Source organism: Furipterus horrens, unplaced genomic scaffold (genome assembly GCF_987537825.1).
Source record: "Furipterus horrens unplaced genomic scaffold, mFurHor1.1.pri manual_scaffold_4, whole genome shotgun sequence".
NCBI classification, from domain to species: domain Eukaryota; kingdom Metazoa; phylum Chordata; class Mammalia; order Chiroptera; family Furipteridae; genus Furipterus; species Furipterus horrens.
Genome location: NW_028327174.1, coordinates 129,831,351 through 129,856,947, shown reverse-complemented (window position 1 = coordinate 129,856,947; position 25,597 = coordinate 129,831,351). Strand labels below are relative to the sequence as shown.

The 25,597-nt window shown below is 36.2% G+C and overlaps 2 protein-coding genes across 2 annotated transcripts in view; both read right to left on the bottom strand.

The window, feature by feature from the left end:
* Window positions 1-1,308, bottom strand: part of CAAP1 (caspase activity and apoptosis inhibitor 1) — a 57,453-nt gene extending 56,145 nt beyond the window's left edge. Inside the window, exon 1 of the mRNA XM_090275791.1 lies at window positions 929-1,308. Coding sequence (XP_090131917.1) covers window positions 929-1,210 — 282 coding nt within the window. The 5' untranslated portion in view covers window positions 1,211-1,308. The remainder of the gene's footprint in view (window positions 1-928) is intronic.
* A 4,017-nt stretch (window positions 1,309-5,325) lies between these two features.
* The window catches only part of PLAA (phospholipase A2 activating protein), a 35,749-nt gene continuing 15,477 nt past the window's right edge, over window positions 5,326-25,597 (bottom strand). Inside the window, exons 7-14 of the mRNA XM_090274054.1 lie at window positions 23,803-23,972; window positions 20,673-20,830; window positions 19,748-19,967; window positions 16,976-17,047; window positions 14,117-14,185; window positions 11,548-11,649; window positions 7,312-7,476; window positions 5,326-6,061 (exon numbers count right to left, since the gene is read on the bottom strand). Coding sequence (XP_090130180.1) covers window positions 5,496-6,061; window positions 7,312-7,476; window positions 11,548-11,649; window positions 14,117-14,185; window positions 16,976-17,047; window positions 19,748-19,967; window positions 20,673-20,830; window positions 23,803-23,972 — 1,522 coding nt within the window. The 3' untranslated portion in view covers window positions 5,326-5,495. The remainder of the gene's footprint in view (window positions 6,062-7,311; window positions 7,477-11,547; window positions 11,650-14,116; window positions 14,186-16,975; window positions 17,048-19,747; window positions 19,968-20,672; window positions 20,831-23,802; window positions 23,973-25,597) is intronic.

Here is a 25,597-nt window from a genome sequence, read left to right as displayed (position 1 = left end):
TTTTTAAGGCATAAACACTGACCCAGCAATTTCACTCCATCCTAAAGTAATTTTTGCACAAGACATATGTACAAGGGTGTTCAGTTTCGTACCATCTCTGCAACAGCAAGAAAAGAGGATTCCTAAGTATTCATCAATAAAGATACAATGAAATACTGTGCAGTCATTAAAAAATAAGGCATTGAATGTATAAAGACCCCTCATCCAACAATGCAGCCATATTATCCAATTCAACAGGGGCACTGCCACAATAAGGCTTATGTGTAGAAACTTAAATACACATATCTGATCAGAATTAATGAAGAGGCTGCATATCAAACTATCAATGGGGAGGGAGGCTTAAAGAGACTGCCACATTTCCCCCTTTATTTCTGTGTTGTAAAACTTTTAAGTGTGTGTTTATACACGTTTTATAATATAAGCAACTTTCTTTTAAATGGTGGCATCTTGCAGGGCGATGAGATATAAACAATATGTCTCTTATATAGACAGATACTGGATATAAATGTAGGCGTTGGTAACAAACTGTGACTGTGGGTAAACTTCCTTAACTTAACCTCTCTGACCCTCATTTTTTTCACCTTGTAACGTGGAGTTAACTATAACCTGTTAAAGGGGAAGAGAAGTAAAGCGTGGCTTGCAAGTGCCATTAAAGGCTGGCCCGCTACCCATACTTTTTTAGGGAGACTGAGGAGACCACAGGAATGGAGGAGGCCAAAAGCAAAATGAGTTAGCTACCAGCAAATGCAGGAACTTGAAGTTCAAAACATGGGAGTGTGAGGTTCACCGGGATTTAAGAACATGAACCTCAAGCGTGGGAGCAATCTCGCTAGGCAGCGCTAACAGTGAGCAATAGCCAGCGCCCTCCCCGGTCGCCACCCACATTCCCCCGAAAACGCAGCAGCTGGGAGAGCGGGCATTCACGCACCTGTTGCAGGGACCCTGAGACACTGGACGATGAGTCGGTGTTCCTCCGCTTCCGGCGCTCGCCGCGCTCCACGCCGCTCCCAACGCCGGAGACGCTTCCACTGAAGCTGGTGTTCCCACAGCAGCTGACGCTCCCGCAGCCGCCGGTGCTCCCGCAGCCGCTGGTGCTCCCACTGCCACTGCTGGCGACGGTGGGTCCCAGGTCCGGCGCCGAGAGCGTCCCTGCCGCCTCGTGACCGCTTCTTTTACGCCGCTTCTCCCGGGAAGATTTCTTCCCCGTCATGGTCCTTTTGCTGTAAACATCAAGAGAAAGCCCGCCCACTCCGAAGTGATCTAAAACTCCCTCCGGTTGCCAAGTGGCCGCAGCGGGCGCCTGCGTCGCAGTTTGCGTCACTTCCGGTCTCGTCGCAGACGTCGTGTGTCATCTCTGGAGGCGGTGCCAGGACTAATCACGCGGCCTCCACAAGTCTCGGAGCTGGGTTTGTTTGCAGCAGGGTTCTCATTAAGTGTTCAGTCAGGTTTTTATTGTTGGTTGTTTTACCTGCACAGAGGCCGGAAGATGGCCTTTACAACAGCTGTTTGCCTTATTGATACTGCTTTATGATCTTTGTCAGTATACAAATGCACAGGTAAAGGTATAGTTTTTGATTTTCCAACTTCTTTTCTCTTCCAATTTTGATGACACAAATAGCACGATAACAAAGAAAACTTAGGGAAGATATCACCACCTGGACACATTTTTACAGAATGTATTTTAGGGAGTGGTACAGGAATTGTATTTTGTTGTTTTTACCATTAACAGTAATTTCTAAGCATAATTCCTTTTCACTTCTAAAGGTACTGGCGCTAGGAATTTCATTCTTTTCTCAATATTCAAATGCTGGTGTTTAGGTTGTTGACTTTGTCACGTTTCAAAATAATGAAGCTGTAAGATTAAGGGAAAAAATTACGTTTCCTTATGATGTACCGCCCAAAAGAAATTGATCAAAGGGTATCAACATCTTTTCTTTTGTTTAATCAATTTCTTAGAAGATTGAGCCAAATTAAAATGTCACCTATACACTGAAATCTTATAATTTGTGCTGATGTACGAAAATATTAACTTTTAACTTGAATTTTTGATTTGCAATGTTGAATACTTTCCCATGGGTTGGAACACTACAGTATTTCCTCATCGTCAAGTCATCTGATATTAACAATTTACTGAAATCAGCGCGTTAACTTTATTCATATACACTAATTATGTTGGTCAGACAGGAGAGGGGAGCCGGATAAAAAATAGCGTATGTGTTCCTTTTTTACCTTTCGAATGTTTTTTTGTATAGTACTTTAAGGAAGATGGTAGCCTTGTGTTGTTTGAAAGGAACGCTTTATGTGGCAGATATTTTGTTAGGCTATTATATAAATATCTTATTTTGTTATATTTTTTGAATTTCCAATGTACCTGTGATTAAACTGGGGCTGAGGTTAAGCAACTTGTCTTAATTCATTAGCAAGTGGTGGAAATGTCACTGAAATGTATCTCTTTTAACATCACAGCCAGTACTCTTTCACTGTATTACATTGCACGTCTGGTGGCTTTTTACTATTAAAAATTTTGAATGGTGTAAATATAAGCAAACATTTCTTGAATTATTCCTTTGAGGACAAAAAAGTGAAAAAGAAAAAAAGTGATTTGGAGGCTTATTTCAAGCCACCTTCTCCTTATGTATACAACTTACATGCCTCGCCTCTACCAGTACCATAGTTGAAGTGGCTACCACAAATTGTTGTTTTTCTCCACATTGATACCCAAGTTTAGCAACATCATTTATCACATATCATTCTCTTCTCCATTGTTTTGTTACCAGATTTGTTATATAAAGATTTATCTGACCTATTTCCATTTCCTCACCTGTAAGATTTACTAATAGTACTTAGAGCATAGGGATAATGAGTATAATCTTAGAATGAGTATAAAGTAATTGTTTAATGCATGCGATATATTTAAATTTGTCCATTCTTTACAATGATACTTAACTGGTTTTCTTCAATCCAGTTCCAAAACGTTGTATAAACACTGCTATATCATATGACTTTAAATTTGTTAAAAATATCACAACATTTTACTTTACTGATTTATTACAATGTGTCCAGGAACGCAAAGGTCAACTCTTAAGCCCCAAAGCCTCACCTTTGGCCTAGGACCAGTATCAGCCTACCTATTCTGTAGGAAGGTGTTTGTCAGCTTTCTTCTCTTTAAAGTTTCCATTATTCACTGTATTCTGAAGACTATTTTCCTCCACGAGAGGTACCAAAATGGTTTACTTATTGTCTTCAAAGTCCAGATCCTACCTTTCTTAGTACCCCCAGAAAAAAATCACCCTAATTTTAAACATTAAATAAAACCCAATAATCACTTTGGCAAAAACTGGAAAGAATGTCCTAACAGGAAATGGGAACACTAGTATTATTTATCAAGATAAAAATAGGCATACTAATATATGTCAAGTTTAAAAATCAGGTTATTGAACACTGTATATCATTCCTTTTTTAAAAATAAAAACCACATATTTACATACCTATTGATAAGGCATTAAGAATGGTTCTTTGGGTAGTGTGATAATAGGCGGTTTTTATTAGTGTGTGTGTGTCTTATTCAACAAATATGTAATTTTATATTCATAAAAAAAGGGAAATCATGAGAAAACCTTTCATTGAAAAAGAAAAAAATATTTAAAATCTAAAATCTTACTGAGCCACCATTTAACACTTATTTTCAAGCAGGATTTTTGTTTTCCTTTTTTTTTCTTCTTTTTTTTTTTTTTTTGCTAAACTGTACTTTGCATCTTCAATAAACATGAAATATTGGTATAATAAAAAGTTGTTATAAAGACATATATTAATGGAAAACAGTGTTTACAATGTCACCTCTTATATTTTGAAAAGTAAATGCATATTCTTAACCAAGACTATATGTCCAAAGGTAACTAGTATTTCAAAATATCGTAAACTGTTTGTAACATGCTAACAAGAAAGCATTGTAATGTAATGTAACTAGGCTGACCTGGGCTAAACTCTTAACTTTGCAATTTAACTTTGACTTAAACCCTTTAATTTAAAATCAACAATAGTAAAGCAAAGATTCATAAGGGAACCAGCAAATAGAATCAAGTCTGGGTATACACCAGAAAGCTTCAATTTAATACTGTACTTAGCAAAAACCATATCCCCTCTATTTATATATTTTACCCACTCTTTTTTGACATTCCAAGTTTTTCCTTGGATTAATCTAGACAATCAAAATCTTTTCCTCCCCTATTGGAGAACTGTTCTTCTTTGACTACAATTTGGGACTAAAGCCAGGAAATTCATGGTTTTATACATCACAAATGAGAATACTATTTTATGCAAAGTCCTCTTTATGAAAAGATCTTTCCAACTTTTTAAAACAGGGAGTTACACTTATCTTAACTGAAGTTCTCTTAAACACAATATATTATGTAATTAATAGGGTTTCTTTTTTGTGTTAATTGCTATGACGTTCACAAATTTGTGACCCTCTCTCTAGGAAGTAGGACATGTATGCACTTTCCTTTTTCTCTCCTTGGTGATTCATCCCATTATCTTTACTTCTGAAAATAAAGAGATAACATCACAATTCATTTAAAGGAGTTGGGAATTAACTATCAAAGTGTTTAGCACAATGCCTGACCATGTTAGGGGTTCAGAAACCCTTACTTCACAAGACAGGCTTGGGACTTGCCAATAACACAGTTTGATGCACTCTTGCTTGCACAATTGCCTAAAATTCAGTGCATCTCAAATTTCCTTTAAGATCATGGAAGTGACCAAAAGTAAACAATTAAATTTTAAAACTGGAATGAACAATGAAGTTACCTCAATTAGTGAAGGGCAAAAGAAAACTGTATCATAAGCCTTGAGTTAACCTGGGGCCTCATCTGTCTGAACTGATACACAACCTAACATAGCTTAGTAATTTGCTTTCATTTTAACAAAAAATGAGCCATCAAACAAATTCACTTTCTATTGACAAATAACTTAAATGAATAAGCTATTTTATATCTTTTCAATATATGGAATAATTTACAAATTTAATTTTTAACAAATTCTAAAGCAGTTATCCTAAAATAAGACCTTGTTATCAGTGCTATTGGAAGAACCCAGCAATGAAAGTGAGTAGAGCAGAAACTCAATAAAAGACAACCACCAACAATTAATAATTAGGGGTATAGCAGCAGTAAAAACATCACATAAATAAAAGCACTTGTCTTCTCTTATGTGGCTTAAGTACAGAAATTATGCCACTATAGTTGTTGTGTTGTTGATTATGGCTCATTCTTAATTTGTTTCTAAACTCTTGAAAACCTACTCATATTATACAGGAAAATTTCACAGTTCATCAGTGCAAAAATTTTATTTCTCCTTTGCCCACCCCCCCATTACAAGATCTGAAATTTTACTTAATCCACAGCATTTTAAAAAAATGATCTGTTATCAGTCATGTAAAATGTGAGGGAAAAAAAAAACACTAATCAATTTAAAATCTCAGTTCCCCTGCCCCATTGTTACAGCAAATTTAAGATGAGTCTACAGCATTCACTTACTTTAGCTGGTTCTGATACTGAGGCATACTTTTTAATTTGAGAATCAACGCCCAAAGACTTGGCTAACTGTACAGCATTTGAATCATCACTGATCAGTGTTCCAAGAGCCACAAGAAGTCTAAAAATGGCTTCTAGGTCTTGTACAACTTCAAAGACTGTGCTAATTACTGACAAGCATTGAGCTTTCCCTTCAATGTTATGGTCTTTATGAAAACAAACAGAATAGTTCAGGGTCAAGGTAGCCAGAGCAATATGGATGTTCTTACTGCTCCCTGATTTCAGTTCTATCGCATGTGACATTAGTGATTCCCTCTGGGACATCATGAGCTTTTGTCCTGCCTGGCCAACAAAACAATTGCAAAAGGTCCTCAGAGCAAGTAGCTGGTTTGCTGGCTTTCCTTTAGGGTTCAGAAGATTGATAAGATGACTGCTGAACTGAACCCCTTCCTTTTCATTGCAGAAGTTCTCATTTACACTGGGATGCTTAACTGACAACCGAAGAATGTCAAGCGCAGGAAAGACGATATCTATTAAGAAGAAAAACTCATTAATAATTATGGAAATCCAGAAAATTTCTATGTTACTCAACTTTTTATTTACAAAATTAACATACTAATTTCAGAAAATGTTAAAAATCATGTGTATGCTTTAAAATGCATATACTATGTTAATTGATATTTCATAATAATAAAGACTGGACCTATTGCTACAAGATCATATATGCTTTAATAATATTGTAACTCTCTTGTGTCATCAAACAGCTGACACACAATGAGTTTTCAATAAATCCTTGTGGAATGAATAGGATTGGGACTTTACTTTAAAAAATTGCATAACGAGCGAAGAATTGAAGAGAGAACGTTCTTTATAGAAGAATTCCAGTTGACAAATGCTAATAGAATGCTTATAGATTAGATTCAAGGGACCGGTTAGACACGATCTCAATAAATGCACTCCCTGAACAATCTAAAGCATCACTAAAAGTAAGGAAACCAGAAATTATGTGCTTTCTGGTAGTTTGCAGTATCATTTATATAGGGTATTCATCTTTAAAAAAACAACAAGAACCTACTGAACCAGAATCTAATTATGTATAGCAGGAACTATAGAGAAAGAGCAACACATTCAATTAAATTAAGTGATCGGCCAAATCCACAATTTGGGACATTTTGTAGGACTAATGATTTTTTTCTCCAATATCTCAACAGGCTTAAAAATAATAGGGGAGAAGACATCTTTAGAATTAAAAATTCAATGTATGGTATGAATAGAAACTAGACGTCTGGTGGTAAGTACTATAGTGTATAAAGATATCAAATTGTGGTGTTGTACACCTGAACCTTTTATAATGTTATAAAATCAATGTTACCTCAATAAAAAACAAAATTAAAAAAATTTTAAAATAAAAATTAAATGAATTTACTTAAAAAAAAAAAATTAAAGTAAAAATCCCTATAGCAAATGTTTGTAGTATAGGGTTAACAGGCCACAAAGAGTTTCTTGGGTGGCCTGCAGGGAATCCAGATGCTCTGAAATGGAATACAAAATGGTATACATATGGAGGTCAATACATTACCTTCAGATTCTCAAAATACATGTGAGCAAAAAAGACTATGAATTATAGTGGTGTAGTGCATCCTTTTCGTGAAGTTTTTTATACTGTGAATTACAGCTACTAAGGTTAATTTTTATTTAATCTAGAAACACCAATAATATTGATAGACATGGAAAGATATAGTTCTTGTTTTCTAATTATATTTAAATAGTATTTCTGTACCTTCAGGCCACTTTATAGCTTTCCACAAAATCTGAAGTTGCTGGGCTGTGGGTTTTTCTGAAGAACTATTACATATTAATGATAGTATCTTTTCAAGAAGAATCAGGTCATCTTCAGTTAACTTCTTTTCTTCAGGTGCAGTTCCATTAAGTTCCTTCAGTTTACCTAGAACCCAAAACCAAACTTTTAAAATACTCTAACTGTAATCAACCAGATAAAGTACATAAATGCCAAATTTTTCAGTAAGTACTCTAACATACACTACGGGGAAGTTAACACTTTTTATGGCAATTACCGAAGACCATAAAATAAGAACAAGGCCTGTGAGTATTTTTAAGCTGAAAGGTACTATGATGATTTTTATTTTTCTAAAATCTTCTGAAGCTTTCTGTTTTGAATATGTTTTAAAGTGTATCCTATTTGTAATCATTTTGAATGGTTTTCAATGCAGTATCATGTCATATATAGCCACATATAAGTCAATCCAATATTTTCTCAAGGAAAAAAATTTATAACTTTTAGCCAACTGATATCGATTTCTATGATGGTCAATAAAATACTTGACACTAAAATGTCTATTTATAATAATTTATTGACTTAGTTCCATATGTACCTTTGACATCACATTATTTTAAACATATTTAATGGAAATAATTGCCTTTTCCCACCACCATATCCATATTTCATGAAACAGTTCCTTTTAAACTCTCCAAATGTGTCTTCAATATAAGCAACCTTGTCGTCACTAATACTACCTAGTGTCATCTAACACTGTTTCCTCAAAAATTTTTATCTCAAAACATAAGAAAGCCCAAATTCCCATTGCAAAAGTATTAAGAACATAAATTGTCCAAATTTACAAATTTTTATCAATTATAACTGGACATTCGGACCTGTTTCACTATTTTTGGCATTGATAAGTTAAATTATATCAGAATATAGAAAACAAAGTTTATTTAAGAAATGCAAAAAGAGACCTCTTAGAAGACTTGTGGCCAAGATAGAGAAGTAGACAGACATGCTGTGTCTCCCTCCACAACTAAGAAGGAATACAACTACCTCAAAACTAGAGACAACCAGAAAATCCAGAAAATCAAACTGCATGGAAGTCCAGCAAACAAAGATATACAGAAGAAATACTCATCCAGACAGGAGGGGAGGAGAGAACACGGTGTGGTGGTGGCAGCAGCAGCGACAGTGGAGGCCGACAGAAGGCACAGTTACACATTATAAAAAATTAAGGGGGGACACCTGGGGAGTGTTCCCAGCTCCTCACCAGACCTCGCAGCTCACAGTCCCAGCACCGGGGAAAATCAAGCCTCATTGCTTCTGACTGTACAGACCAGTGAGGGTTGGGGCAAGGCAGAAACTGCTGGTCTCCCAGCAGAGTCCGCTTGTTTAAAGGGTCCCCGCAGTCCCAGAACATCCGCAGACCCGTCCACTCTGGGAACGACAGCCACAGCAATAGCTAGAGAGGCACCAGTCCCATACAGAAGTGGAAGAAGTGCCTGGAGAAGGGGCGAGTGCTGGGCAAGCTGCATTGTTCCCTCTCAGACCCCTCCCCTACATAAAGCGCCACAACGTGATGAAACAGGTCACCCTGCACTAACGAATCCCTAAGGGTCCACCGCTCAGACGTAATAGGAGCGATAGCTCTACAAAAGACAAAGAAGCAAACACACACAGGAGACTTCTGGCTAAGATGGAGGCCTAGGCTGACAGGTTCTGTCTCCCTCCACAACTAAGAAGGAATACAACTACTGCAAAACCATAAATAAACAGAAGTTCCAGAAAATAAATGGAAGTCCAACATATGAAGTTATAAAGAAGTGGTGCTCGTACAGAGGGGCAGGAGGAGGCGAAGCGGGGGCAGAGAGGTCAAGCTGTGCTGGCGGTGGCAGCAGTGGTGACAGCGGCGGCACAGCAGTAAGCACTGACACTCATATTTAAGGGGAGGCAAAAAGTACCTGGGGAGCACCCCTGGCTGCAGACCAAATCCGTCAGCTTGCGATTACAATGCCAGGGAAGGCAGACCCCCATTGCCTTGGACTGTTAGGCCCAGAGGGGGTGGGGACAGAGGAGGAGGCTTCTGGTCTCAGCGGAGAGTGACCAGCAGGAATCCATCTTGGACCCCCACCCCCACAGAAAATGCCACGACGTGGTGAGAAGGGTCGCCCGGTTGTGGTGAGTGCACGGGGCTCCGCCCCCTATAGTGTAGGAGGTGTGACAGCCCCACCCAGGAAGCAAAGGTAACACAAAACTGTCAAGATGGCACAGATCATGATAGAGATCCCAGTGACACAGCTAACCAGACAGCAAATATCTAATCTAACGAAGCAGCAGATAGGAAATCTTTCTGAGGCATAGTTCAGAGCTTTGGATATAAAAATGCTTACAGACCTAACAGCAGATCTTAAACAAGACAGGGAAGGAGTGAAGGCTAGTCTTGCTGAAATGAACAAAAACACATAGGAAACTAGTGGTGAGGGAAAGAAAACTAGGGATCAAATCAACAAATCGGAACACAGGGAAGGAACAAACAGTCAACCAGTGCAGAAAGAGGAAGCGAAAAGTGAGGAAAATGAGGAGAGGCTCAGAAACCTACAGGACAGCTATAAGCAGGCCAACATCCAAATCATAGGGTTGCCAGAAGGTGAAGAAGAACTAGAAATTGAAAAATTATGTGAAAAAATAATGAAGCAGAACTTTCCTAACTTGGGGAAGGAAATAGACTTACAGGTCCAGGAAGCACAGAACATTCCAAAACAACTGGACCCAGGGAGAACCACACCAAGACACATTATAATCAAATTGTCAAAAATTAAGGATAAAGAGAGAATCTTAAAAGCAGCAAGAGAGAAGAGGAGAATTACGTACAAAAGGATCCCAATAAGACTATCAGCTGATTTCTCAAAAGAAACTGCAGTCAAGAAGGGACTGGCAAGAAATATTCAAAGTAATGAAAAGCAAAAACCTACAACCATGATTACTCGATCCAGTGAAACTGTCATTCAGAATAGAAGGGCAGAGAAAGTGCTTCCAGGACAAAGTAAAACTGAAGGTGTTCATCAGATCCAAACCACTATTATAAGAAATGTTAAAGGGACCTGTTTAGGAAAAAGAGGATCAAAACTATGAATATTAAAATGAAAACTGTATCACAACCCAAAACAGAAAGCCAGGGAACCGAAAGAAAGGCAAACTAAGTAGGCAATGAGAGTAGGAAAAGAATTGTAGGTATGAGGAACATTATGAGGGGAAGTTCACAGGGAAGGGGGGAAAGGGAGGGAGATGGTACGGGAATTAAGCATAGTAGGAGTAAAAGGGAGTGGAGTAGACAGATGTCTAGAAGAACTATATGCACAACCAATAGGCATGGACTAAGCAGGGTGTACAACTGGAGGGAGGGGGGTCACTGAGTGGAGGGGAACAAAGGAAAAAGATATTGGGACAACTGTAACAGCATAATCAATAAAGCATATTAAAAAAAAAAAGAGAGGCCTCTTGTATGTATTGTACATGAGTTAAAAAATGTCCAGTTGTCTGTAAGTGTACGTATACTTCTTTATTGTTCAAAATAAAGCAATTAATAAAACACAAATTATTTTTATAAAGATAGTATGAAGGATAATTTTGACCAAACCCCACCGCCCAAAAAACATTCAGTTTTGTAAGTTATCTGTATTACATTCAGTTATGTAAGTTATCTCATATAATTCTCTGTCTTTGGCCAACAGAGCTGGTAGTACTCTTGGTCCAAAAAAATCCCGCCAAAATCTGTAATTTTGTTTTGAGAAAAATAAATTAGCAGAAAAAGCACTCAAAAGTCAACTGAGAAGTTTCATTTTTAATGGGAAATTTAAACAGCCTTTTATTATTATTTTAAGGTTTATTAATTTTTAAGCCAAAATGTTTGTTTTTAAAATGCTTTACTTATTCTTAAAACAACAAAAAAACATTAAGAGCTTAAGGGATGGGATTTACATTTTTTCACCTTTAGTACTCTTCTCATCAAAGTCATCATAAAGCATTTACCTTATATTTGCATAAGGCTTCTTACAAATTATTAAGAGTCCATTATCAGATTGTGCATTTGTAATCTACACATTTGCGTAAACCACAATAGAAGTCTCTATCCTGGAAACACTGGTTCCTAGCTCTTGTTAGGTGGAGAAATGGCGCTGAGTGCAAAAAGTCTGGATATATGACAAACCTATTTAATTAAAACATACTTACCTATTATTTGTGTAGGGTTTGCTTGGTCAAAAGTGACAGCCTCTCTTTTAGGGAAATAAATATTCACTGTTTTAGATGCAGCTGATTGGTAGGCACTATTCCCTGTTATAGAGCAGAAGATGTTGAAGATATTAAGAAGTGATCAAAAATGAAATTTTTCTAATTGTATGATTTTGTTTTCACAATTAAGATCTTTAACTACCCAGTGCATGCAATAACAAGCAACCTCAAAAAAAAAAAGAAAAATCATATGTAATTTTTTATACTCTATTTTATATAATAAATTTTAGTTTTTCAGAATGGGAACTTAAATGTACAGAAAAGCTCTTGTTTCATATTTTCTACTTCTCTCATATCTTGTATAAATTTTTAAGATAAAAAATACAAAACAAGTATGAAATTCTTGATCTCTTCTCATGTCTTTTATTGCTTATTCCAAATGATGTAGTAGGCATTGTCATTTTCTACATCATTTTTATAAATCACCTCATTTACCTCAAGATTTAAGTTCTTTAAAGTCAAGGGTTTAATCTTTTATATAATTTTACTTCTTAAGTTGATATTATAGTAACTGAAATTCAGTATCTGATAAAAAAAAATGACAGGATGAAAATTCATACAGTGAATAAAACTACGTCCACTACAGCATAATTTTTTTCTAATTTATATCCTACTTACATTTCAAATCTTAATTTGTTACAGTTTTGTTCCAATGCAAAATTAAGATATTTTGCAAAAAGATGGATAAAATATTTTAATCTTTTGAGTATATTAGAAATACAAAGGGGGGAGTTAAAACAAATAATGAGATAAACACACAAAATTAATTCTAATTGTTTATAAGCATAATACTTAACTAATATAATTAAAGGGAAGTTATACAGACATTTCCGGTACATCTAATTATCAGATTTGAGTTGTAGTAAAAAAAATGCAAATCAACATCACCCAAACAAGCATGATACAAAGTTCTCTGAAGAAAAGTATCGGGTGCAATGAAAACTTAAGGAAGAATAGGTATTCTGTGTGAATGTCCAGAAAAACTTCACTGTGTTCACTTAACAAATGCTATATTACAAAATTAAAGAAAAAAGAAAAAAAGAGAAACAAAAAACCAATAATCTGTGGTCTAAGGAACAGAGTCCCAATACTCCAAAGCTCCTGAAGCAGAAATAAGCATGATGTGCTCAAAGGACTGACACAGGCTCTGGCCAGGCAGAGAGGAATGGGATACATGGCACGAGAAAATACTCAAAGGGAAGCCATAAAAGGGTTTTAATCAAGGAAGGAGCATAAACAAGCTAGACTATAAAAAGACTGTTAGTTCCAGTTTGGAGGCTATTATTTCACTGGTGTAGGTGAGAGATGACAATAGTTTGGACTAAGGTAAATAAAGTTCCAATATAAATGCCAACCTGTCAAAGACTTCTGTAAATGGGAGGAAGCTCTGTTAGCTCTAGACTTTTGTGAATATAACAGGTACAGCTAACAATTACTAAGCACTTACTCTGTATAAAGTGACTTACATATATATTTATAATTTTAAGCTCTTAACAGCTTTAAGAGATAGATATTATCTTAAGTTTATAAATGAGAAAAACAGAGATGCAGAAACAGTGACTTTCTCAAGGTCAAACAGAATAAAAAGTCACGGAACTGAGATTTGAATCTAAGCATTCCTCACATGAGAGTCCTTAATTTTAATTATTATGGTCGCTACTGCTAGCCAATGGTACTTTCACAATGAAAAAGCAGCTTACAAAATCACACAGCAAGCTGGTTCTGAAATAGTTCATGGGCATTTCTTTTATTATGCTCAATAACATATATCACATATATTATCTTATATAAAATAATAACTAGGGGGAAATATCTGTAAAGGTATCTGTTAAACTTGCAAGACGCGAACTGCAAACTTAGCCCTGCAATTCACTGGCACCCAATGTAGCAGAAAACATGTCCGCATACATTCAACAGTGATGAAGTAAGATGTGGCAGACTCTAGGCTGGATACTAAGGATTGAAAAAAAAACTTAGTTGTTCAGGAGAATGACAAATATTCTAGGCCTAAATTATAAAAGCAAATTCCTTTCAGAATCCCTGAAAAAGAAGAATGTAGTGAATAACATTTCCAACACATTAAGAACAAATGAAGGAGAGACTGATATAAACTCTAATTTGGTAAGGGTACTGAGGAAACCAGGCACAGCAGAACAGAAGTATGACAGCAGTTTTCAATCCTGACTGCACGTTAGAATCTCATTGGAAGATTACGGAACTGCCCTTGCCAAGACCTCAACCCATAGCAATATTAGACCAAGTGAGCATGTCTCAGGATAAGGTCGAAGTACTTTCTTTAAAAAGGTCCTCAGATGCTTCTAATGTGTAGTAAAGACAATGTTGAGAACACTCTAAAAGCCAAGTCAAGAAGTTTGGTCTTGATTTACTATATAAAAACTCTTCCAACAATTAAAACAACACAATTTTTCTTAACCTTTTATTAAGTAAGTTTCAATAAACTTCAAAAATCAAAAAAAAAAAAAAAAGGAAATGAAAAGTGTATATATACCTGTAAATGGATCAACTCCAGGCATGGAAGTTCCCACACCTGCAGACCCTGGCACGTAACGACCTCCACCTAAAATGCAATAATACTCTGAGTGAGCAGATTGTAAAGTTCAAACTGCCCCTCTTTACATACAATAACTTACTTTCATTTTTAGTCATATTTTGTAATGGTATCTTTATACATAATAAAGTTTATTACAGAAAAAAAGCTTAGAACAGAGCTTGGAATGCAGTTAGTGCCCAATAAATGTTAACTAGGAAAGTAATCCTCAAGTTGTAAAATAAAACATTAGATGCCTTACACATTATAATTATAGTTCAATGAATTACAAAAAGTATTAGTGGATTGGAGAAATAAAAGGTTTCCATAATGAAATGTTTATAAACTATTCTACTAAAAGAGAGAAACAGGATTATCTGACATATAAAACAAGCAGAAAAGAGACTAGGTGTAAGAGTTATGGATACTATGACAATCGCTCAGTCTCACATTTTAAATCATACTTGTGCCTGTGTCTCATTGAAAATGCAAAGAAAGGAATATGGAAAACAAGTGTAGAGAGAGAATTAGCAGAATGTGGAGAAGTTGGGAGTCCTAGACTAGCCTTTATGGGAAGAAAGATGAGCTATCGATTGAGCGCCTGAATTTAACGTCTAGGAGTTGGTATAACCAGTGTAACAGATGCAAAAAAAGCAAGCAAAACTAAAATACAAAAAGTTTACACAGATGTAAATATCAATTGAAATAGTAAAGAACATAAAATAACAGGATTTGAGTTTTTACTATATGCCAACTAGCATGCTAAGTATCTGATATGCATGTACTCATTTAAATATTAATTAGATACCACTATTACTGGCAACTTATTACAGGAAGGCTGAATAACTTGCCCAAAGCATTATGAGGCAGAGTGTGGTCCCACACTTTTCTAAATATAGTTCTCTGACATTTAGAGATAGTTACCGGTTTAATATGCAGATTCCCAGGGCCTGCCCATACTAACCTAGTGGTTCTCCAAATTGGCTTCTCTTTACAAACCTGTAATGAGCTTTAACAACAACTTAACAGTAAACCACACCCAAGACCATTTAATTTGATCAGAATCCATAAGTGAGGCATCAGGGCAATGGCTTTTTTAACCATTTCACAAACCTAGTGTGTCAGAATCTATGGGAAGGACCACGTGGTAAGTTATTTAAATAAGCATCCTGGGTGCTTCTAATGAACACTGGTAATTTGACAACCACATAAATAAGGAAAAGAAAAAAGACTTATGATGGACCTTAAGTTGTAAGCCAGATGGGCAAACCTTTTGGCCTCAGTGATATTGGTAAAACTGAGGGAACAACATCAACAATAATAATACCTAACACATATTGAGGGCTTAAATATGTTCTGCCTAGGATAGTTTACATTTATTATACAAGTTAATTTTCATAATACCTCAATTTGGTAAGTGCTGTTATCTATTTTTTATAATAGTTGGTTCAATTGTCCTCATAATTCCATAATTCTCTTGGACATTTAGTATGCTATCTTGCATATCTCCATAATCACTGCATCTTCTGAGTAACTGACATTGTGCAACACTGATACATGCTCCAGTTATGGTGGAGTTCTCTTGATTTTGTTGGTATTGTTTGAAGCTTGGTATGTTCTTTCTGTTCCAAAAAAGATCTGCCAATGAGATTCAAGAACTCTGGTGTTTTAAGTTTCAGCACAGTAATGTGCCTGAATCTGCTGATAAAGTCATCATCTTATCTACTCTTCAGATCCTTACTACCTTTTAAAATTGCATTTGTCATCAAATATTTCCTTAACAGCCATTGTGCCATCACAAGATATAGCTTGATAGTTGGTTATTGTAGTATACTGGTTATCAATGCACACGGTACAGCTATTTGCATCTGGTCCACCAATTCATTCACAGGAGAAAGAGTTCACTGAGAGTAACGCACAACTTCATGACACTGACCCAAGTTTGTGTGTTGATCCAATCTACGATTTAGAGAGAACTGTATGTTGACAAGGCCAATGGATACCATAAAAGTTATAAATCTCTTCCCAATTTGATATATTGTCCAGGACTCTGGCTGAAGATCCAACAACAGATTAATCAAATATATCAAAAACTATTCTGAAGACAGACTTCTTTAGCTGCATTAAAGTCCAGGTCTGGTCATTCCAGTATTGTTGATGCTGAGGCATGCATACCTTGGTAAACAGTCACTCTGAAGATATACACCAACACTTTCAGGGCTCCATGAAGGCAATTAATAACTTAGATTAGGAAGACTAATCTTGGGTAGCTGGTGAACCGTCTCCTTCCACACTAAGGCAAATGTGCCTGGGCAGACTTCTTGACTGCACTGCTCCATCCAATATCAGGGACTCACATGGCTCCTTCTCTGCTTATGATTGTAGCATCTTGCCATTGATAGCACTCATGCTGTGTCTTGGTTGGTGGGCCCCCCTATTATCTAATTTCATAGATAAAAAACATAGGCTCAGACAGGTTAAGTAACTTGCCAACTTCTCATAGCAAGTAAGTGTTAAGAGTCAAATTTTGAACTAAGGTCTGTCTGGCTCTGAAACCTATGTTCTTAATGACTCTTCTGCCAGAAAGGACCACTGGAAAAAATGATGAATTATAATAACATGCAATTTAAAAGTCATGAGGAAAGTCACAAAAGTACTCTTAAGAAAAAGCAAAAATTAGAAGTTAAAGAAAAAGACATCCACCAAAATTGGACATATAGATACGAGAAGTATCAATTACTAAATGATATCTCCAAAATGAAAAGCCATATAATGTAATATATACTTAGTGAAGATATAGTAATCAAAACTGCATCCCACCTGTAAAAGGATCTGCTGCAGGCACTATGTTAGAAGATCCTGAAGAAGACCCTGGGACATACCGACCACCACCTGTACATACAAAAAAAGACAAGGCAAGGCTGAAATATGCCACAATGTTGAATATCATAAATATCACAATGCTTACATTAGAAGACTCTTAAGCTTGGAGGAGAACAGAAGAGCAAGGCTGTTACATGGGAGAGTAACAGAAGTTACAGTAAAAAATGTTAGTTGAAAAGACTAGTAAGAAACTAAAATTTCAGTGATTCTCCAAGCTTTGTTGTCTTCACTTTAATACTTTATTATATCTTAGCCCCTACATTTAAATATTGAATTAACTAGGAATTCAAATATAAAGAGAAATTGTGGGTGGTCGCTGACCTAAATAATATATACATATATCAATTCCTATTTCTATACAAATTCACTAGAATTCCTGCTGTTGCTATTCCTAGGAAAACCACTGGCATCAAATGTTAATCTTTTAGAGAACCCCTGAGTTCAGTAACTAATGTGTCAAACAGTGCATTCAGTGCTAGGGATCCAGCAGAGAACATGATTGCTTGTATCCACTGAAGCTTACAACTGACTGGCGACAAGAATTACAAAGGGGGACTGGAGACAAGAATTACAAAGAGGATGATCAGTGCTACAAAAGAAACAGACTTCTGTTTATACAAGTGTGTGGTATGTGTGCATGTGTTTTGTTAGTACTCCTAGGGAAATAATCACAGGTGTCTACAAAAAGATATATGTAAGGATGCTTATAAAGTTAAAGCTTCAGAAGAGAAAAAAAAAAAAGTTGCTATATTTCCAGATGGAGCCAGTTGCTTCAATATCTGTCCTCGGTCTCACAAAATAGCTTACACAATACTGCTATCATGTGTTCACTCCAGATGACAAAAATGTTCCTGGTCCTCCTTTTTTTGTGAAGTGCAACTTTTGGGAAGGCTGAATCATTTATAGTTTAGTATTGAGTCAGTCTGATCATTCTTTTTCAGTCAACATGCAGATGAGATCAGCTTTTCTTATGTGAATTGGCAATGGAAAGTTGGAAAAAGGAGACAGTTTGGGAACATTAAGTGTATGTCAGGGAAGAAATAAAAAGACATCTATATAAGGCCTTGAGACAGGAAGAGGATATGGGATCCTTCCTTATAAAACAAGGACATTAACAAATGAAAAATGGAGTCAATGCCCTGGATGGTGTGGCCCAGTGGACTGAGCACCAGCCTGCAGACCGAAAGGCTGCCAGTTGGATTCCTTGTCAGGACACATGCCTAGGTTTCAGGCCAGGTCCCCAATTGAGGGAGTGTGAGAGGCAACCACACATTGATGTTTCCCTTTCACTCCCTCCTTTCCCCATTCTCTAAAAAATTAACTATAAACTCAAAAAAAAAAAAAAAAAAAAAAAAAAGAAAAAGAAATGGAGTCAAAACTGACAACAGCAAAACATTAATAATGCAGTACCAATTTCAAAATTTTATTTAGAGCTTGCCCTTTACCTAAGAAAAAACATTTTATTTCCTCCTGTACCATGGCTTTGGTTCCTGGGGCCCAGAACTCAGGCTTATACTGCTAGAATTATAATCTATTTTCTAGGAGCCAGGACTCAGACTAATACTACTAAGATTATAATTTATAATTTATGGACTGGGATGAAAACCTAATCCCATTTACAAAATTTTAGAAGCTGTATGTTACAAACAGCTGTCTTAAAATGAACATGTGAACTATAAGTCACATACAAAATGAAACTACCCACAATTCAGTCTTAGATGTGATGCACAACCAATTTAGCCTCTCGTGAAAACAGAATTTGCTTACTAAATTTCACCAAAAAACATATTCTTAAAAAGAAGTACTATATAAAGTAACAGTTTATTTTTATTTCAAAGGACTAAATTAAAATTTTTAAATATTATTTAGTTTACAGTGACTATATTTTTGTACCAGAATTTATAATCATTTTTATAAACACAGAATTACTATAAAATTTGAGGCTTACAAATATGAAGTAAAAACCTACTGTAGATCTTAGTTTTTATTTAAACAGCTAATCATAGTAGCCATTTAAATGAGGCCCCATGTCTGAGCGCCCGATAAGGCTGAGTTGCCTCCAATACCCCGGCTCTGTTGGAAACTACTCTGTCCAGCAGAGGTTTGAGGACCATGGTGCAACAAATTTATCCAGGACACTGTCTTTTGTCTGGGGGGAAAAGGAGGAGGCTGGTTCCCTCTAGTGGAGAAAGCGCAAGACCTCCATTCCTCATGCTTTTTATTGAGAAGGGCATGCATGGGAGATACAAGGTCAAAATTCATAAATCATCAATAGCTTTTAGGTGCCCCGTTGACAGTTGACAGTTACAGATTGCAAGTATCAAAATAGAGGGCACAGTGACCAGTCTGTGTCAGGATCTATTAAACATCTTGACACCACACTGACATAAGGTGCAAAGTTTCATACATTCCTTGCTAGAGATTGTGTATAGTTAACTAAGAGATAAGAAAAGCAGAGCAAAGCACAATAAGCATTCTTCAAATCCAATTCCCATGGAAACCCTCTGAGTGGCCTTCGGTCCTGTCTGCCCTGCCTTCCAGTTTTCTGTTGAGACTTAGAGGCTTCCCAGCAGGGGCAGCCTGGCTCATGGCTTGGGCTACATTCTCAAAACCACAAGGAGCGGTTCCCCAGATTTAAACACATCAAACAATGAAAATCAACCAACAGTGATGGCAGCACATTAAGACTTAATACCAACCCTAACTTACCTGTGAATGGATCTGAAAAACTGGTGTTCCCAAGTCCCAACATTTGACCTTTTGTGTTATCAATAATAAATTTTGCCACTTGATCCAAAAACATGGGATTCAAATCATTCTTCTGTAAGAAGTTGTACGCAGTTAACCAGGGATCATCACTGATGTTATATGGCAATTTATATGATGGTCCACCTTCATTGACATCAATTGAGAAAACATAATCAAATTCCTTTAATAGGAATATAAAAAGGAAATAAATAATTACTAAGTTATCTGTTCATCTGTATTAATGACATATGTAGTCAGATGTTATGTGTTCTTAATTTTAATAATTATAGTACTTAAACTTTCTCCAAAGTGCAATGTTAAAATCTTCCATTTGGCATATAATAATTAATAGCAACCATCTGGATGTGCTACAAGATTAGTATTTCACTGAGGGTGGAGGTGGGGGATGAATTACAACCACTGTACATTTTAATTCTAAGGCCAAAGGAAAATTTCCAACTGGTTGATTTCAAGGCCAAATATTAGCTATTACCATGTCCCACTCATCAACATTCTAGCATTATAAGCATTTCCCTTAGTGTCCCTCATGTCTTGTCAAGTTAAATATAGGCATGAAACATTAGGTGAAAGGTGGTATAGAATCTCCTAACCCAAAATGGTTAGAAACAGCTTATACACGGCTAATTACAAAAAGACAAATAACGCCTAATCTATGAAATGCAGCTCTCCTGACGTGGCAAGAGATTCTTAAAAAAAATCTAATTCAAGACAGAGAAGAGAATTTCCCACATAGAAATATTTGTTTGTTTGTCTTTTAAATGTCAAACACTAAAGAAAATTTTATTAGCATGGAGAAAAGGGAAAAGAAAGCATTTATTTTGTCAAATGCTGTAAGATAAAGGTAATTAGAAAGAAGTCAACATACTTTCCCTTCATATAAAACTTTTCCAGATGTTTGCTGATTAGCACCAGATGAGCCAACAACATCACCAATTTTTATCCACCTCCCTTCACTGATACTCCATTGATAAGCTTCGACTTTCTCCCCATCTCTGATTAGACGAGTTTGTCCTTCTCTAGTACCTTAAAATAAAAATTTTGAGAATCAAAGATTGAATGGCAGAGTAAAATTCAAAAACATTTAGATAGACAATTGTTAACATTAAAATTTATACATAAGAGAATCTATTTTGGTTTAGTAGAAAATTTTATCAAAGGGTTTTAAAATATAATTCTACTGGAAAGTGGTGTAAAAAAAAAGTGAGTAAAAGGAAACTTTATTAAATAAAGGAAGGTTAAAAATGTGATTCTAGAAAGTAGCTAGCCTGTCAAAATTAAAACAAGTATTACTACTGGGTATTTCTGACAACACTTTGATTTCAGTAAATGCTTCTCCATTCTTCTAGCTGCTCAGGCCAAAAAGTATGGAAGAGTCTGAATCTTCCTTCTTGCAACCCCACAGCCAACCCTTTAGAAAGTTCTACCAGCTCTATATTTAAAATATATCTAGAACTACCTCTTTTCACCATCTCTATCACCAACCATTGGTACAGGCCACCATCATTTCTCAGATGGAATGATGGCCTCCTACTCCTACCCTAGGCCTCACAGTCTATATTCAACCCAGCAATTACAGAAATTATTTTAAAAATTCAAGGAGTTCCTGACACATCTCACTGGGGATCCTTCAATGATTTCCCAACTCACCATTGATTAAAGCATTGGAGTGGTGTACAAGGCCAAATACAATCTGCCCCTACCACCCTCTCTTACCTGATCTTCCTCTACTCCTTCCCTCATCCCACCACCCTACTTCAGCCATAGTCTTTGAACTAGCTATTTATTCTGCCTTCGACACTCTTCACACAGGTGCTGGCAAGGTTTGCTCCCTTGCCTCCTTAAGGACTTTACTTGAATGTCACATTCTCAGCAAAGCCTTCAGTGGCAAAATCACCATCTGTCCTCCAGAGATTCCTGCTCCCTTCTATTCTGTAAAGTAAAGCTGTGACTGTCTAGTCAGAGATTATGTTATTTAGCCCCCTTGCACCTCACAGTCCCTAGATGTTACGCACTGAGTATACACTCAGTAGCATCTGGGTGGGTGTGATATAAGCCATTTCAAGGCCTACTCCATCATCCTCTACCCTCCCCTCTTAGCCTGTTTGGTGGATGAAAGTCTATACCCAAGGAATCTTTGACATCACATGTTGAATATGGTTTCCATCAGCCTGGGTCTCTGAACGACCCTGATGAGCAAAATTACTCTACAAACATGCTGCTGCATACCCTGCCATCAACTGAAATTTAAATGTACAGTAAGTAAACTTTTCTTGTGTTAAGCCACTGAGCTTTTAGGATTTATCTGTATTTATCTGTTACAGCAGCTACTGCTGTTCTATTACACAGTCCCTAACCACTGTATGTAAAATGATAAGACACTCACAACCTTGGCTTTATTTTTCCCACAATGTTTAACATTATCTGACATAGTTAAGTTTTATTTACATTTTAATTATCTGTCTCCTCATGTAGAATATAAATTTGTGAAAACAAGATTTTTGTCCCTTTTGTTATCTATTGTATCCCCCAAAGCTTAGAACAACGCCTATCACACATAAGGCCCTTAATAAATATTTCGCGCCCATGCGCACGTATGTGTATAGTGACCAAAAGACTACATTTTGTAAAGAATTGTAAAAATATTAAACATAGTATTGATGCAGCATTTCTCAGTTTTGTTTTCAAGATCTCTTTATAGTCCTAAGAGTTATTCAGAAGCCCAAAGAGCTTTTTCTAATGTGGGTTATATCAACTAATTTATTAGATTTGAAATTAAAAAATGAGAATATGTTTACTTCATGGAAAACAATAATAGATCCATTACATTTTGAATAACTATTTTAATGAAAAATATTTCATTTTTAGAAATTTAATGAAAAGACTAGCATTGTTTTCCTTTTCTGTAAATCACTTTACTGTCTCTTAATCGAAGACAACTGGATTTACCATACCTGCCTGTGCATTCAATCTACTGCAATCTGTTGTTTTGGTTGAAGTATATATTAAAAAAAAAAAAAGATGAAAAAGAGAAGACTAGTTTAATAGCCTTTTCAGAGAAATGTGATTATACAAATAGTAGGTCCTTAAAGGTTAATTTAGAATCTAAAACCCTATCAATGAAATTGTCAGACTCTATTAAACTAAAATCCATTGGTCTATCTTCCACTTTGAACAGTTTATAAGACCATGAACTAGCATTTCAAAAATATTGATTAAATGAGCTATGCAGATCTTCCATGTGTTTATACATTTTATTATTCAATATTTTAAAAAAAATCACACTTGCTATTAATGCTACTAATATCATTAGAACAGTCTTGTAAGTATTAGGAAACTATCAAGCTACTGGTGGCAGATACAGATTTTCTAAAATTCAATTCACACTTGAAAATTTGAATTATATCTTAGGCAACAAATATTGTCAGTTGTTTTCCTTAAAGTGACAAGCTCACTCTGTTCATTTTTAAAGAATGCCTGCCATATACCCAAGCCTGAATAACTAGTCAGTCATTCTGTGAAATAAAAATGGTATTCCATGAAAAAGGGACTAGTTCAGCCAGCAAATTAAATGACTGCACTTATCCTTCAGACATAAGAGTGCTTTGTGTACTGTCTGTGCAATTTACATTCTGTCATCCAGAATTTTTTTTAATGTATTAAAGGAGTGTATATGTAATAAAATCAAAATTTAATCTTTTATCAAGGACATTTTTGAGGGCATATGGCTTTTCTTTTTTTGAACTACAACTGTGTGTCAGTAAAGAACACATGGCTACAGGACAGCCTGATGCTACTGCCTTGATTTGTGTACTAGGGAGCCAGCAGTTTTACCCATCATTGCTTTTGCAACGCAAGTGCAATTGTTAATACAGTGTTATTTGACTTTTACATTTAAATAATTAGCAAACCTACTTTTTTTCTTATCGCTTTAATTATTCCAAAATTTTGGGATAATTGGTAACAATTTTTACTACTGGATACACTGAAATATTTACCAGGTTCATTCAGATGTTCCCTCCCAGGAAGCTGCTCTGCGTTAATGTCCCCTAAATCACCAGTTTTGGAATCAATGGTTGCCTGAGAAAGTTCTTTTTCAAAAGCCTTGATTTCCTCAGTACTCGCTGTCCGATCCGCTGATTCTGTAAACACTCTAATAATACCATCACTATAAGGAAAAACAAACTGATTTTAAGTTATTGCCATAGTGCATAGTGTGTTGACATTATCACACCTGAATGATCCAAAGCAAAACTAATCTTCATTTGTGAATATAAGAAACATTACTATGTATTTATTGTTGAGTATAGCACTATGCTGACTTGAGCATACACTGCCCTCTATTATTTTCTATAGCAATATATACGGTGAAAAAAACTTAGGGAAAAGTTACTGGCAAAGGACAGAGAAATATATATTTAAACACAATTTTCAATTCCAAGTTAAATATTTATCATAAAAGTCCAGTGATAAAGTGTACATTTTAAAAGTCAGTATTACATAAATGTTACAATATAAAGAAGGGTAGTGCTCTAGTTTAACTTAGTAAGGGCTCAGATATCCAACATAAGACTTAGAAAAGAGCAGATGCTCAATATCTGTTTAATGGAATCTGCCTGTAATATGCCATTAACTAGCAATGTAACCCCAATAACAAAAAAACAACCTTGCCTTTGGACTATGGCAGTCCCAATCTCTGTTCTCAGAAAAATAACTTCATTTCCATGATTACCCAATTCCATAGAAAACTTTGTTTCTTACATAACCTTCTACTAACAGCCATTTCACTCTTTCAATTTATTCAATTTTAAATATGCTAAGAGTTGGGGTAGGGAGAGAACTAAGCTAACAAATCAACTTCTGGCCCAGCCAGGAAGTAAAACAGCTCCACTTCATTAGACCTCTGTTCCAGGGGTCCCTAATCCCAGGGCCACAAACTGATACTGGTCCACAGCCTGTTAGGAACTGTGCTGTACAGAAGGGGAGCGGCAGGCCAGGGAGCAAGCTTCATGTGTATTTACAGCCACTCCCCATCATTTGTATTACCGCCTGAGCTCCACCTCCTGTCAGATCAGCCACAGCGGCATGAACAAGAACCCCACTGTGAACTTCATGGAGGGATCTAGGCTGAGTGCTCCTTATGAGAATCTAATGCCTGATGATCTGAAGTGGTGCTGAGGTGGTGATGCTAGCTCTAGGGAGCAGCTGCAAATACAGATTATCATTAACAGAGAGGTTTGAATGCACAGAGACCATAATAAATCAATTGCTTGCAGACTCATATGAAAACTATCAGTGAGTGGCAAGTGACAATTAAGCTGCATTTGGTGGCAGGCTATAAAGCCCCCCACCCCCCACCATCCCATGCCGATCCATAGAAAAACTGTCTTCCACAAAACTGGTCCCTGGTGCCAAAAACATTGGGGAACACTGCTCTATCCCTTACTGCTTTTTCTTCTTGCCTTCAATGCCAGAGTAGTCTATAATCCTTCATCCATTGTTGCCTCTTAACTTACCTCTTCTATCATGTTCTACCAGAATCTGATGTAAAAGTCAGTAACAACATCTTTTAAACCAAACCCAAAAGCTTTTCCAACTTTCCATTCTTAATTCTTCATGTACTTATTGACACTGATCACCATCTCCTGCCAAACTCTCTCTTTTACCATCTCTGAATTTCAACATCTGGATTTCTTTTTCCGCTTAAGCTACTGGTTTCTCTTACTCTACAAACATTTATGTCACAAATTCAGTCTTTAGTCTTCTGTTCTTCTCCTACTATGCTTCTTCCCT